Here is a 13,806-nt window from a genome sequence, read left to right as displayed (position 1 = left end):
AGCAGGAGAGGTCTCACCCAAAAACACCCCCCGAGCTTTCCAAAGGCCACTGGTGGTGCTGTCAAAGCCAGCTGCTTTGGGGAATTCCAGCGGGGATCTGGGAAAAATGGAGCTGCTGATGTGACACCGAGTGACTGGCTTGGGCCAGCATGGGACTGACACCCTGAGGTGACACGAAGGGACTGGCTTGGGCCAGCATGGGGCTGACACCCTGACGTGACATCAACTTCTCCCTTCAAGGGAGAATTCCCTGTGCTGTGCCCAGCCACCATGAGACACTTGTTATTCCTGGAGTGAGGCAAGTTTCACAATGAAGCTGGAATCAGGCAGGCTCTGGCTAATGAAAATCCATTTGACTCCAAATCACATTCTTTTCTGCATCAAAGCACCTTAATAAGTTTATTTAAGTATGTACTTAACCCCCATCAAAGAGATATGCTGAAAACCTGAAGTAAGAGATCAGTTCCATGTCTCCCTTTCTTTCCAAGAGAAACTAACAACTGATTTACCTTTTTAACACTGAAATTCTGCTGCCCATTTCCTAAAATGACATGTGGGTTTTGACACCGATTTTCTTTTTAGTCTGTTAATCACTTATCCTCAGGACTCTTGCTACTCTGAGTGCATACAGACTTCAGTGGGGATTTATCCTTTATGGAACCCCAGTGAAATAATTACACCCTCGAATTCCATGAACCCAGACACACTGTGCTGCCTTTTAATGACAAGAAAAATCTCTGCTGGTGAGCACTGGCAGGAGCAGGAGGAGCCCAGCAGCAGCTCCAGCAATCCTAGTCACTTGTCCCCAAGAGGAATTTATTTTATTTAACGCATAGAACAGCATTAACTTCTCCCTGTCCCCAGCCAAAGCAAGGTCAGGCCAAGAACAGACTTCCAGAATTTTTTGAGAAAACCACTGAGCTGCTGTGTGGTAGATCTGCTGTGTCCACGCAGGGGGAGAGGAGAGGGGGATGCTGGGGCTGATCCAATGACAAGGGACTTGCTGCAGAGCCATTCCTGGGTGACACGGGGCACTGACAATGTGCTGTTTGCAACCAGAGGCAACAAGATGCAAAGCAAACACAAAGCAGCATTTAGCCCAAAGGGACATTCCATTGTCACGGTCTCTGGTCACATCTGTGTCACCACAATGTCACTGATCCTTTGTCCATCCTTCCAGCACCCAGCTCCAGTGGGTCCAGAGCCCTGCACAGGGACCAGGACAAACTTCCCCAGGGAACGAGGACAAGGTGAGGTCTTGGCTCAAGACCTTTGTCCTCTTCAGCTGAGGACAAGGATGGATTCAGGGAGGGGACACAGGAATAGTGGGACTGCACCCACTGTGGCTGGGGAAGGAGGGGGAGAGTTTATCAGCAGCCTCAAAGAGCTTCCTGTGGAAAAAAGCAAGTATTTGTACAAAAAAGAGGAGTTGTAAGGAAAAATGTTGGAAGAGGAAATGCACTGTGTGAGTGGGGTGAGCAGCAGCAGCAGGGACAGCCCAGAGCTCAGCAGGGACAGCCCAGAGCTCAGCAGGGACAGCTGCAGTTGTATAAAGCAGCTGCTTTCCACACTGGCATTAACAGAAGCAGCAAAGGTTTCTATACTGTAATAGCTGCAGTGCCAGCACTAAACAGAGACAGCCCTGGACGTGCTGAGAAAGGAGTCACTGAAAAAAATACTGAATGGTTTGGGTTGGACCTTAATGACCATCTCACCAGAAAAAAAAAAAATCCTATAGAAAAAAACCCAAACAAAAAGAAAAACCCACACAAAAAACCCCACCACCAAGTCAAAAACCAACAACAGGCCAAAACCCAAACAAACAAAAACCCTACAAACACAAAAACAAACAAAAAGCACTCTCCCCCTGCAGGATGACAAACCCAAAGAGCATCAAATGCTGGGGCAGCCCAAAGTGAAACTACTCATCCCCATTGCAGATAAAACAGTAACTGAGCAGCAGTGAATGAGAGGCAGGTCAGACACGAGGGCAGCGTTGGTTTAACTCCTGCCAGGACAAACACAAAGTTCCCCTTGTGGTAAGGCCCCACAGGTCACCCCACACTGAGCACCAGGGCACAGCATCCCGAGGCACAGCACTCTACCTTCTTTCTCCTCTTTGGCATCAACGACCTGAGAGTCAGACCATCTGTCCATGACCTCCCTGCACACATCGTTCAAGAGATCTTCTTCCTAGGAAGGGAAAAGAGACTCCTCAGTCTTGGAACAGAGTTTGCTGCTTGAAACCAGCACCAGGCAGACCGCAAAAGCCCTGGCTGCAAAGGCTCTGCATGCCCAACAGTCAGCTCAGGAATATGGCTTTTCCCCCCAAATCTGCTTGTTAAACACACACAGGACTCTGGTTACCCTGGAACGACACACAATGACACCATGTCTGGTCACTGTGCACATGAACGCTGTGCCCAGCCAAGGAGGCCATGGTGGATCTTCGCTCCCAAATCCTCCTGCCCAGCATCCTCTCTCTTCCTGAGCAGGGCCACAGGGAAGTGCTCAGTGCCACCTCCATGCTAAGCTCACTACAGGGAAGAAATTACACTGGACAAATCGTGGGTGAGGGCCAGTCACCACAGAGCTGAAACCACTGTGGTGGTACTGACAGACCATCACCTCCACCAGCAGGGACACTCTGCTCCCCTTTAACCTGCCTGGAACATTAAACACAACCTAGAGGAGGCAGTGGGACACATCCACACTGCTCCAACATGGACCTCCAGGGCTGCAGGGGCACAGCTGCCTCACCCTGGTCTTCCCCATGGAATCCCAGAGGAATCTCAGCCCTGGTGCCTGGAGCAGCTCCTGCCCCTCCCATCTCGCTGGCCCTGGTGCTGTTCCTCTCACATGTTCTCACTCCTCTCTCCAYCTGTGCTTCTGCAGGTGGTTGGGTTTTTTTCCCCTGCTTAAATTTGTTACTGGAAGGTGCTGAATGTCTTGAAGCTGACTGGCATTTGCTGCATGGGACAGCCAAGCACCACTGATGGGGGGTCACAGAGCTCAGGGGACAGCACCAAATAGTTTCAAACAAACAAGAAATTATCTTGATTTGGAGTTCAGTAAAAACAGAGAAAAATTAGCCACAGAGCATACAAGTGAAGCAGATTCTCTCTGGTTTAAAGAGAAGAACTGGACAGAAACAGTTTTAAGTTTCTTAGTTAGAAATGGTGACATCTGAATAAATTCATTCACTAGTGCATGACATAATCAGGACTGAGGAACCATGGACATGAGAGCAGATGTCACCTTATTTTAATAAGATTTGTGAAATACAAACAAGTAAACAAAAAACAAAAAAAAAACCCTGTAATTTGTGTACAGAACTAGGAGAAAAGACTTGGCAAAGAAAGTGCCAAATTCACTAAATTAAAGATTGTTTCAAAAGTCAATATAGAAATAAGCACAGAATCTAAAATAAAGGGAAAAAAAAGAAATTAAAAAAGAACAGACTATGAAGAGTAATTATAAAGTCTGAAGGTTCAAGAGACGAAAATGTTTTACAGGAATGGCAGAAAAATCAAACTGGAAACTGCAAATGAGGCTCAACTCAGCTGTGACTGTGGCATAGAGGGAACAGGCTGTGGTGTGACAGGGACAGCCCAGGACTCCGGGGACATGGGAACCCCACAGGTGCTCAGTCCTGGCAGCTGCAACACAGAAGGGAACTCAGCACTGAGGAGAAAAGGGGAAACAGCAGAAAATCAGGGATGAGTATCAGGGATGGGGTCAGTGGCAGGGCTAGCCAGCACTGCTCACACAGGACACACTCCCCAGGCCTGGACACGGTTAGGCACAGTCACAGTGATGGAATGAAGTCTGGTAATTACAGGGAAGTTAATTAACCTCGGCTACTGCACAGCATCACAGATGTCTGGCTCTATCCCTCACACTGGCAGGATGCACCCTTTGCTTCTCTGCCTCTTTTAGGCTCAAAGCTGAACTGCTATACTTGAACGAGCTCACTGCTGGCACCCCAGGGTGGGGAGGGGACAGGGACATCAGGGGAGGACGCTGTGACTTTTAGGAAACCCTTCTGGAATGGCACAGTCCGTGTACAGAAGGCATGGTGTCATACAATGACAAAAAGCTGATTGTACCCACCCAGTCCCTCTGGGTGCTGTGCTCCCACACTGATATTTTGGGAGGAAATCAGCGACAGCCACTGAGCCGACAGTCACCAACACCAGCACCACTCATGATTTAACATTTTACACTATGAAACACCCATTGATAAAAAATCCCGAGACACAGACACTGGAGAAATCACACAAGGAGGATTATCGAAGAGAAATCCTTTCCTGCACTCTGCTGACTCCCAGGAATTTGGCAGAGGCAAGCCCAGCCCACCCCTAAGCTCAGCCACGGCTGTTCCCGTCCGTCCCGGCTCCGGCCGGATCTGGTTCCTGGCACACAACACGTGTGAGGCACCAGAGCACCGCCCCACACACTCCTGCCAGAGGATTTATCATCAAAAGTCACCTCTCAACCCCACCTGGGCGCTGCCAGCTGRTGAACCCTGAGCCCTGCACGCAAAYAAAGCGGATCCCTGTATCCCCCACCAACAGCAAGTGCCCCGAGCCCGGCACAGACCCCCTTCGCAGGCAACAACACCCCCAAACAATGAACCAAAAACCCCTCAAGGGTCCCGGGTGGGACAAGAAAAGCCCCTGGAGGTGTGTGTCCCCCCGGGAAGGGGCTGATCCACTCCGGAAAGGGGCTTATGCACCCCGGGAAGGGAGAGCTGCACCCCGAGGCTGCAGGGGAGCCGCCCCGCCCGTCCTCCCCGCCAGACCCACTGAGCCCCCGGGCCCATCGAGACCACGACCACCCGTCGGCGTGTGGGCTGCAGGGGAGCCCCGGCGGGAGCTGGGCACGCTCATCGGCGTGGGGCGGACGGCGAGATCCCCCCGCCCGAGGGACSCCCGCCCCTCACCAGGCAGGCGGCCAGGACGGCCCGCAGCGCTTCCAGCCGCTCCTCGTCGCTCTCCTCCTCCCGCAACAGCCCCTCGATGTAGGCGCCGTACACGGCGCGGTCCAGCCCCAGCGCGTCCAGCCGCTCTGCGAGCCAGGCTGGAAACGGCGGCGGGTCCGGCACCGGGATCAGGGCCGCGATCGGGATCGGCGCCGCGGCCGCGGCTGCCCCGCCGGGCGCTGCCATCTTGGGCCTTGGGAGGAGGGGGATGGCGGCCGCGGAGGGACAAACTTGCGGCGCCGGCGGGAGCGGCGGGAGCCGGGGGAGCGGGGGTCGGTGCCGGTGCGGCCGTGCCCGGACGGGAGCGGCGGGACCGGGCGGGCGGCCCGGTGTGCTTGGTGTGTCCCGTGTGCTCCGTGTGCCCCCTGCMCSCCTGGCACAGCTTCCCCTTCCTCCRGAGAGCGGCTTGGCGGGGAGCGGAGCGTCCCTGYGCGGCCGCCGTGCGGGGCGGGGCGGGCGGCGGAATTTAAACACGGACGAGCGGCGGGATCCCCGCAGCTCTGAGCTCCCGGGCAGCGCCATGGCCGGCACGGCCTCCMCACGGCCCCTCCGCGGACAGTCCTTCTACCTCGACCTGCCGAGCGGCCGCAGCGCCCGAGAGCTGGCGGAGGCCATCGGGAGGCTCGGCGGGGTGAGCTGAGGGCCTGAGGGCCGGGCCGGCGGGAGGCTCTGGGCTGAGGGTGACCCGGGGCCGAGGGTGACCCGGGGCCGAGGGTGACCCGGGGCCGAGGGTGACCCGGGGCCTGGGGGTGACCCGGGGCCTGGGGGTGACCCGGGGCCTGGGGGTGACCCGGGGCCTGGGGGTGACCCGGGGCTGCGAGGGCCCTGGCAGTGGGGGGAGGATTAGAGGGTGTCCTGGGGAGGGGGATTTCCCCCTTTTCTCTCTCTCTGCTCTTTTTTTTTTTTTAATGCTTCCTGATTTTCTCACTTTTCGCGACCAAGCTCTCCCTCCCAACATTCCAGGTGGTTCCCGGCCACTGCTCCGGCCAGTGCTGGCGAGCACCGTGGGAGTAATTCCCCGAGAAATTCCCAGCTCCCTGGCCATGGAGGTGCTTCCAGTCACAGCTCCCTGGCCATGGAGGTGCTTCCAGTCACAGCTCCCTGGCCATGGAGGTGCTTCCAGTCACAGGTCACTGGTCACTTCGTCCTGGGAGCGCTTCCCAGGAGTGGGAACTCACTGCCCGCTCACAGGGACACCTCCCAGAGGTGCTAACTGGTTGTGTGGTGAGGGATGCCCCTTCCAGGCAGTGATAAGTAGCTGCCTGGCCAAGGGCACATTTTGCAGGTGGTTGTAACTGGTGCCTGGTTCTCCCTCACCGCTCCCAATGAATCTCCATTCACAGGGATTCTGTAATGGAGCAGAACCAACCCATTCAGCAGCTGAGATTTTGGGCTGCCCAGATCTTTATCATCCTGGGGACTTCAAATCTGAGCCCCGTGACCCTCTGCCTTCTGTGCAGGTTCTGGGAAGCCAAGTCATTATTGGTTTATAATACCATGAGGGTCCCARCTTCTGGGTTTCTACCTCTTGGCCTGGTATCTCCTGTGCAAAGGTTTCATCTCTCTGGTTCCCTCCTGCCCCATTCTCTGTCCAGTTGTTCACTTTCTCCTTCATTTTTCYAGAACCTGTTATGTTCTCCTGAGGACAGAGCTCCTCCAGGCTGATCCATGATGTCCAGGGCATTTTCTTCAGCTGGTGCTTTTTTTTCTAAAAGCACTGCCTGAGGAGGAGGAAGAGGAGGTGGTGACAGAGTCACAGATGTCTGGATCTGAAGTTGTGATTCTATTTGCAGTGAATCTCTAGGGTATCACAGGATCTCCTCCTTTTGGGACACAGCAGTATGGAATGGAAGGAGTGTGATTGCTTCCAGCAGCTCCTCACGGTCTGGAGGTTGAGCCAGGAGCAGTAGCTTTGTTTAACAGGGCTCTGTCAGCTCRGGGTCGGACACTTGCAGAGCTTCTCTGTTCTGTCTCGCTGCAGGTGACCGAAAGCTTCCTCAGCAAAGAAGTCACATGTGTGGTGTCTAGCAACAGAGAGGCCAAGCGAGGCCAGGCCAGGACTCGGGAGGAGAAGCAAAGCAACCCAGCTTCAGAAGGCACAAAATCCACCAGCTCAGTGCTTGCTGCCCCCAAAGGAAACCCAACCAGACCTCGCCAGAAGCTGCCAGACACTGTAAGAGCTCCAAAGGTTTTGGCCACCTCAAAGTTTGGCCCAAGGGGTCTGGTAGGGTAAAATACGGGACCAGTTTTGGAAAGTGAAGCTGTTCCTGCTTCAATGTGAGCAAACATTCTGTGTGTATTTTCCCAGCTCTGCTGTTGCTATTCATGCTCATGTTCCTTGTGACTGCCATCATTGTCTACTCAAATGTGCATGTCACAGCTTTGGGAAGAAAATCTGCTGAAATGGCAGAGGAAGTGGAGAGCTTGGSTGGTATCCTGAGGGAACAGGCAGAGGTGTGGCTAGAAAAGCCAAAGAAATGTAGACAAATAAAACCATTGCAGGCTCTGGGTGCTCACAGACACAGGGCAAGGCTCTGTGAGGAGATCCACAAGGGCGGCCTGCAGGAAGGGGCTTCTCCTGGTCCCATTTACCTATTGRAGCTGGGCTTTCTGCTCACAGCTGCTTGTGGCCAAACTCCAAACATTCCACCTTCAATGTGCTCTCTGCTGGAAGCTGTGACTRGGCAAAGGCAGTTGCCCCAGTCCAGGCCTGGGAAATCTCAGCCAGCTGGAGCTGAACCACCTGCAGTGGGAAACCTGAGCTCCAGAGGTTTCTCACACTTCTTGTCACCTGTCCTGGCTCCCACCCTTGTCTTACAAAGAGCTGAACCGATCTGCTGAGTCCGTTGGCTTGAAAATAAGGCTCTGTGTCCAGGATGTTCTTAACCCCGAGCAGCATGCTGGGATGCCTGGAGAACAGGAGGCTCAGGGGCCCTGATCTATCCACAACCCCCTGACAGGAGATTGTAGCCAGATGGGGCTTGGTCACTTCCCCCAGGTAACAAGTGACAGGACAAGAGGAAACAGCCTCAAGTTGTGCTGGGCAGGTTTAGATCRGAGATTARGGAAAGCTTCTTCWTGGGAAGGGYTGTCCAACCCTGGCACAGGCTGGGTAGTGCTGGAGTCCCCATCCCTGSTGGGATTTAAAAACCATATGGATGTGGCACTTGGGGACAGGRGTCAGTGRTGACCTTGAMAGYGCTGGGGAACAGTTGGACCCGATGACCTTTCAGGGCTTTTCCTGCCTGAACAATTCCATGATGCAGCAGGCACTTTCCAAGCTAAATTGCTGCTTCCTCTTGGCTCGCTCTAGAGTGTTCATTTCCCTGCTGGTCGATAATTCTGAGCCTTGGCCGGAGCTGGTGGTGCAGAGTGAGTGCTGCTCTCTGTGGTTTGCTCTCCCTGGAAAGGCTCTCTCCCACTGGCAGAGAGGAGCCCAGCACAGTGGGGGGATCCCCGGGGATTGTTGCTCTCAGCTCCTTGCTCACCTGCTCGTGTCTCCTCTCTCCAAGGCGCTGCTGAGCCGGGGGAAGGAGCTGCTGCACAAGGCCATGAAGAACCAGGTGAGCAGCCTGAGATGGGCTCTGCTGGGGCTGGGTGTGCTCAGAGTTCTGCTGAGTGGAGCAGAACCAGTGCCAGCCCTCCTGCAGAGCCCCTGCCCTGCTGACAGAGCACATCCTTGGGCTGGGAAAGGCACAAAGCCGTTGCTTGTGGCCTGCAGAATATTGTGTGGTGCTCCTGGTCACTGCTGTTTATGGATTTATGATTACAGTCATCCAGTGTTGTACCTCTAAGGCCTGTCCCAGCCATCTGGGTGCTCAACACAAGAGAATTTTCAACACAAGGCCTGTTGTTAGATGAATTTTTAGCCTAAGAAKAACTAAAACAATGTAGCTGGGCCAACTGACTCCCCTGTAGTCCTTTCCCTGAAGTCACAAGTGGCCAGATAAATCTCAGTGCCCACATAGAAGCTCACGGTGTAGCAGGGATTAAACATTTGCCCTAGATGCTGCTGTTCATTTGGGATAGATAAAGCTTGAGTTTGATCCTTTTCTGCTGTGCCCCGATTTTAACAACAGCCCTTCCATGCTCTGTCGGTTGGGCAGCGGGAAGGGCTCAGAGCTGGGCTGAGAGCTGCACGTGGCCCTGCTTTGAGCTGTGCTTTGCCAAACCTCTCTGTCCAGGACCCCTGCAGTGGCAGCAGCATCCTCGCCAACGCTCGCCTGTGGGGAGTCCAGATCCTGCATGTGGATGGTATCCTTCCTTCGCTGTGGGGTGCAGTGAGGCTGCTGGGAACRAGGGGTTTTGGAGACAGGTGGAGCACGAGTGATGTAAGGAGAGGAGAACAGAAGGAAGAAATTGCAAGTGAATATCCTGGAGCGATGCCATCCTGGCCGAGGCTCTGCCCTCCAACACCAGATTTATTTGTGTGTGTGGAACGTGCCACTGTCACATTTGCAGCAGCAAACACAGGGTGCTTTGTGATAGACCAAAGGTAGAACATTAGGAAATGTCAGTAGCTTGGTCAGTACATCARTTTGTTCCAAAAAGACCGTTTTTACTAATTAACCTGAAAGTACAGATCATGAGAAGAGGAGGATTTAATTAGGAAGTGCTGGTGTTTGAGGACCTGTGCTGGAAGGCACCTCCCGTCCCCATGATGGATGGGGAGGGGGTGATGGGAAAGACAGATGGTGGAACTCTGCTGCTAATAATAGGTCTGGAGTAAAAGGTTCCTGAGTGTCTGATGACAGTGACATACAGCTGTGGCTGAGCCTGTCTGGATCATGTCCCTGKGCTCTGCTMGGCCTGTGGGGCTGCCAGACCTTARGCTCTGYTCTATGTGCTGCAAAACTCCTGTCAGGGYCTCCTTCCYCAGAGCCCCAGCAGCCTCCAGCTCTGCTAGAGAGCAGACAGGGGTGCTGTGCCCCCAAATGTTTGCTTGGCTTCATTTTGGGCCATTCCCTGGGGTGATTCTCCCAGGGGCTGCAGGCATTTCCCGGTGCCCTGGGGCGTGTGCCCCGGTCTGCAGAGGAACAGCTCCCTTCCTTGGCTCRGCTTTGGCTCTTTGACATCCCACCTGCACAGAAATGTTGTCCTACGCCCGGCAGCTGCTGCGAGCCATCTCGGGAGCGAGGAAGCGGTGCCAGAAGACAGAGGTAACAACTTCACTGCAGCCAATTTCAGGAGTTCAGGGTCCCTGGGCAGCTCTGAACAGTCCTTGTAGCAATTTCAGTGCCAATGGGCCACTCAGGAGGGTGCTGGATCCCTTCCAGCATGGGCAATCTGGTGCTCTGTTAGTGATGGAGATGACAAAATTGAAAGAATTTTTCCTTTTATACAGTTGGGGGGGTAAATCCAGATGAAAATGAGGCAGCTGTTGATAACTGGCAACATCCATAACACAGCTCATACTGATTTTGACCCTAACAGTCATGGTTTAACCCCAAGTGGCAACTCAGCCCCCTACAGCCACCCTCTGATCCCATCAGCAGGACGGGGAGAGAATTGGGAGAGAAAAAGTGAGAAAGCTTGTGAATTGAGATAAAGATGGTTTAGTAGGGAGAGCAAAAACCTCTCACACATTCCAAACAAAGGAAGGAGGTGTGGCTGGTACACTGACTTCCCAGGGGATTGGTTAATGCGTTGGAGAGGTCAGGGGGAATGTGGGATGTAAGGTCAGGGTGTGGCAGCCTTTATATTGTGTTCAAACTAGCCCTGGGTAGCTTGGGAGACAAAATGAGGGGAGGTGCTGTCGGTGGTACAGGAGCTCTGAAGTGCTGGGTGAGGCTGCTGCTGCTCTGAGATCAACAACTTCTGCTCTGCCTGYGTTGCTAATGCTAAATATGTCCCTGTTTCCTCTAGGTGAAATGCCCTGCCTCCAGATCCARAATTCACAAAGGTAGGCCTGGAAGTTGTGCTGCTGTTTATGCTCAGAYGTGGAGCTGCTTGGAGAAGCCTCATTTAGAATTTGAAATACATCAAAACCCTTGGCAGTCCCAAAAATATGCCAACTCTTTAGGYAGTTCCCCTTGAATGGGTTCCGTTACTCCTTGTTGGAGTCTGGCTGCAGCCTCCCAGGACAGCTGAGGATCTTTGATTTCACGCTGTGTTTAAAAATCCTAAAAACCCTTTGCTGCCAGCTCCCAGAATCCCGAGGCACCTGAGCACTGTGCTGCTGCACRTTGAATCCAGCAGCTTAAAGGAGGTTTTGAGGAATAATGCATCCTGCAGAGGAGAGCGTGTTCCTCCCAGCCCACTCACTTCTGTTGGGCTGAGCTGTGCTGCTGAGACACCGATCCYGGGGATGGCGCTTCCCAGGGAGGAGGGAGGGGGGAACAGCCAGGTTCTCATCTGCAATTAGACAAGAGCCARTTGTGGGGCTGAGATTGGCACCGGTGACGTCAGTGCATCTGGGGCTTGTTTGACTCGAAACGGTGCGGAGCAGACTCCAGCCTGGGTGGTGTGTGAGACACTGGGGAGTTATTTCCCAGTTTGGGGTGGGGGGAAGGCACTGAGAAAAGGCTCAATCTGCCTCATGCAGCAGCTTCTCATGTCTGCAAAGCTCTGAGCTCTGTGCTGGGCACACTCTGAGCCCGCCCTGGGGTCTCGCAGAGCCGTTTGTCACTGCTGGGTTCACTCAGAACCCGTACACCCATCTGAGCTGGATCTGGGGCCTGCACGTTGCTTCCCTCTCAGAAGTGCTGAGCATTTGGCAGTGTTTTCATGGAAAAAACTTGATCCTGTACTGAAATAGCTGTTTCAGTGACGTAGCAGCACATTTGAGGCAAGTGGAGGGCGAGGCTGGTGAGGACAGGTGGGCTCAGCCTTTCTGGGGAAGGAGGGTGAAATATCTTAGGAAAAAATAGCATTGAAAGCCAGGATCACAAGAAAACAAAACTCCTCGCCCTTCAGAGGCCATGAGGGAGGCGGGAGAGGCTTGGTTTCACAGTCAGGCAGATGCCCTGTGGGAGCACCTTGGTGTTTATTTGTTTCTTAGCCAGATCAGGACTCGGGTTTCCAAGGTGAGCGTAATGTGAGTGGAAAGTACCTGCAGGACAGGAGGGATCTTGGAGCCTCCTCTCGCAGCCTGGCTCTGGAAACCTTTTCCCTCAATGCACTGCTGAGACTCTTTTGCTCCCTTCATCTATTTTATGCCTCTGTAGAAAGCAAAGTGCTCTTTGCCCTCCTTGGGGATGGAGTGAAGGCYAGATACTGCTCTCGAGTGCTGTCCTGGTGCCAGGCTTGGCTGGGCAGCACCTTGGTTTGTCTCCAGCAGCTCTTGCTGCTTTGAYTTCACCATCCTGGCCTGAACCAGGCCAATGAGAACTGCCTCAGTTCTGCATTTCAGGCTCTCAAGGTGAAGGGAGGAAAAGGTTCTGGAAGGGTTGATGCAGATCTCTGAGCTCTGCTGCTGTTTGTGAGCTCCCCTCTCATGCTCACATTATGGGGGGGATGTGTGTGACAGTTGTTGGGATTTGAGGTAGAAGGCTCAGGGTTAGGCCAGTGGCTGTAGAACTGAGGAGGCATTAAAGGTGAGGGGATGGCTGAATATTCCTGCAAAGGTGGAAATGTCCCATAGCTGGGCTGCCTTGGAATTTGGTCACCCCACTGTACACCGGGGGGCAAGGGCTGCTGAAGATCACCCAAAGAGCTGTTTTGGCTGTGCTCAGCCACTACTTGGCATTCACCAGTGCCAGAATTTTTGATGAACTCAGCTCTGGAGCCTAATTCTGTTGTGGAATGATTGACTGAGTAGGGAATTTGGCCAGGAAGACTTCTAACCACGTTTCTCTCTGGCAGGAAAATTGAAGCCCCCTTTTCTGAAGGTTGAAGACCAGAGCAGGTAAATGAAACCTTTCTAAATATCCCACCTTGAAACCTTGAGGTTTCTCCTCAAGGGAGATTGGGATTTCATCCCCACTGACTTCTGCCCGTGAGGCAGAGCCTCTTGCGTGGCTTCTGTGCAGACCCTGYCCCACACTGGGGATTGACTCTCTCCTCGAGGGAGGCAGATGGAGTTGAGAGAAACAATGCAGGTGTCTTGTGTGTCAGGGAGAAAAAAAAAAGGTGTTAAACGAGACTTGACAGCAGTTTCCTTCCTTGCTCRGATTCTGTGTGTGATCCTCAGCAGGTCACTTAATCCACCCGAGCCCTCAGCAGTGAGGATGAGATTTGAAGCACAGGAGGTCAGGGCCTGTAACTTGATGACAGCCTTGGGCATGGGGGACCTGATCCCTGTGGTGTTTCTGAAGGCTCTGTAACTCTACCAGCATCCTCAGGGCTAATTAATTATTCCAAAGGCAACTCAGAGTCAAATATTGGGGTTTACGATGCTGTTTATGAGTGTGAGGGGAAAGATGTGGCCTGGGAAGCAAACCCCTCTTGTGCTGTGGGGTAACTGGAAGTACTGCACTGCTGTGCCCTGGGGCAAAGGGTGGGATTGGGGCTGAGCAGGCAAACTTGCCTTCTGTCCAAAACACACCCTGCTGGAGCTGTCACTGGGTTTAACACTTCCAGTGAGAAATGGGACCYCTGGCACAGCCAAAGGAGAGCATCTTTTGAAGGCAGTGTCCCTCAGAAAAGAGATGGCACCTCGAGCCCCTCTGCATAAGGGACAGCTCTGTAACCGTGCCAGTCCTGCCACAAGTCTGATGTCCTGATCTGCTGCTTTCAGGAAATTCCGKCCCTTCCATCACCAGTTCCAAAGCTTTCCTGACCTCAACTTCCTGGCACCCAAAAGCTCCAGCCCATTTGAGCCTCAGAAAAGCCTCTCCAATTCCTGCCAAGCCAGGTAGGGTATAGCTCCTTCTGGGCAAGTA

At 53.5% G+C, this 13,806-nt stretch overlaps 2 protein-coding genes across 2 annotated transcripts in view; one reads left to right on the top strand and one right to left on the bottom strand.

The window, feature by feature from the left end:
• Window positions 1–1,921: 1,921 nt before the first annotated feature.
• Window positions 1,922–5,343, bottom strand: CCDC43 (coiled-coil domain containing 43). The gene is made up of 2 exons (XM_057385614.1): window positions 4,946–5,343; window positions 1,922–2,193 (listed from the first exon to the last, which is right to left on the bottom strand). Exons 1-2 carry the CDS (start codon window positions 5,168–5,170, stop codon window positions 2,002–2,004), a joined length of 417 nt encoding a protein of 138 aa, XP_057241597.1. The 5' UTR covers window positions 5,171–5,343; the 3' UTR covers window positions 1,922–2,001.
• Window positions 5,344–5,431: 88 nt separating this feature from the next.
• The window catches only part of DBF4B (DBF4 zinc finger B), an 11,779-nt gene continuing 3,404 nt past the window's right edge, over window positions 5,432–13,806 (top strand). Inside the window, exons 1-8 of the mRNA XM_057385620.1 lie at window positions 5,432–5,615; window positions 6,966–7,157; window positions 8,497–8,547; window positions 9,169–9,238; window positions 10,073–10,143; window positions 10,850–10,886; window positions 12,788–12,830; window positions 13,662–13,778. Of these exons, the coding sequence (XP_057241603.1) occupies window positions 5,505–5,615; window positions 6,966–7,157; window positions 8,497–8,547; window positions 9,169–9,238; window positions 10,073–10,143; window positions 10,850–10,886; window positions 12,788–12,830; window positions 13,662–13,778 (692 nt within the window). The 5' untranslated portion in view covers window positions 5,432–5,504. The remainder of the gene's footprint in view (window positions 5,616–6,965; window positions 7,158–8,496; window positions 8,548–9,168; window positions 9,239–10,072; window positions 10,144–10,849; window positions 10,887–12,787; window positions 12,831–13,661; window positions 13,779–13,806) is intronic.

Source organism: Malurus melanocephalus, unplaced genomic scaffold, assembly GCF_030028575.1.
Source record: "Malurus melanocephalus ecotype Western Australia unplaced genomic scaffold, MMel_1.1 scaffold_848, whole genome shotgun sequence".
NCBI classification, from domain to species: Eukaryota; Metazoa; Chordata; class Aves; order Passeriformes; family Maluridae; genus Malurus; species Malurus melanocephalus.
Note: the sequence above shows the minus strand (reverse complement) of the source record. Positions and strands in the feature narration are given on the sequence as shown.

Bases quoted from the DNA above. Each gene is read 5' to 3' on its own strand.
- CCDC43 (XM_057385614.1), bottom strand. From the start codon at position 5,170: ATGGCAGCGCCCGGCGGGGCAGCCGCGGCCGCGGCGCCGATCCCGATC. The intron at 2,194-4,945 runs GTGAGGGGCGGG...TTCCCTTCCTAG, and splicing joins CCGTCCTGGCCGCCTGCCTG to GAAGAAGATCTCTTGAACGA.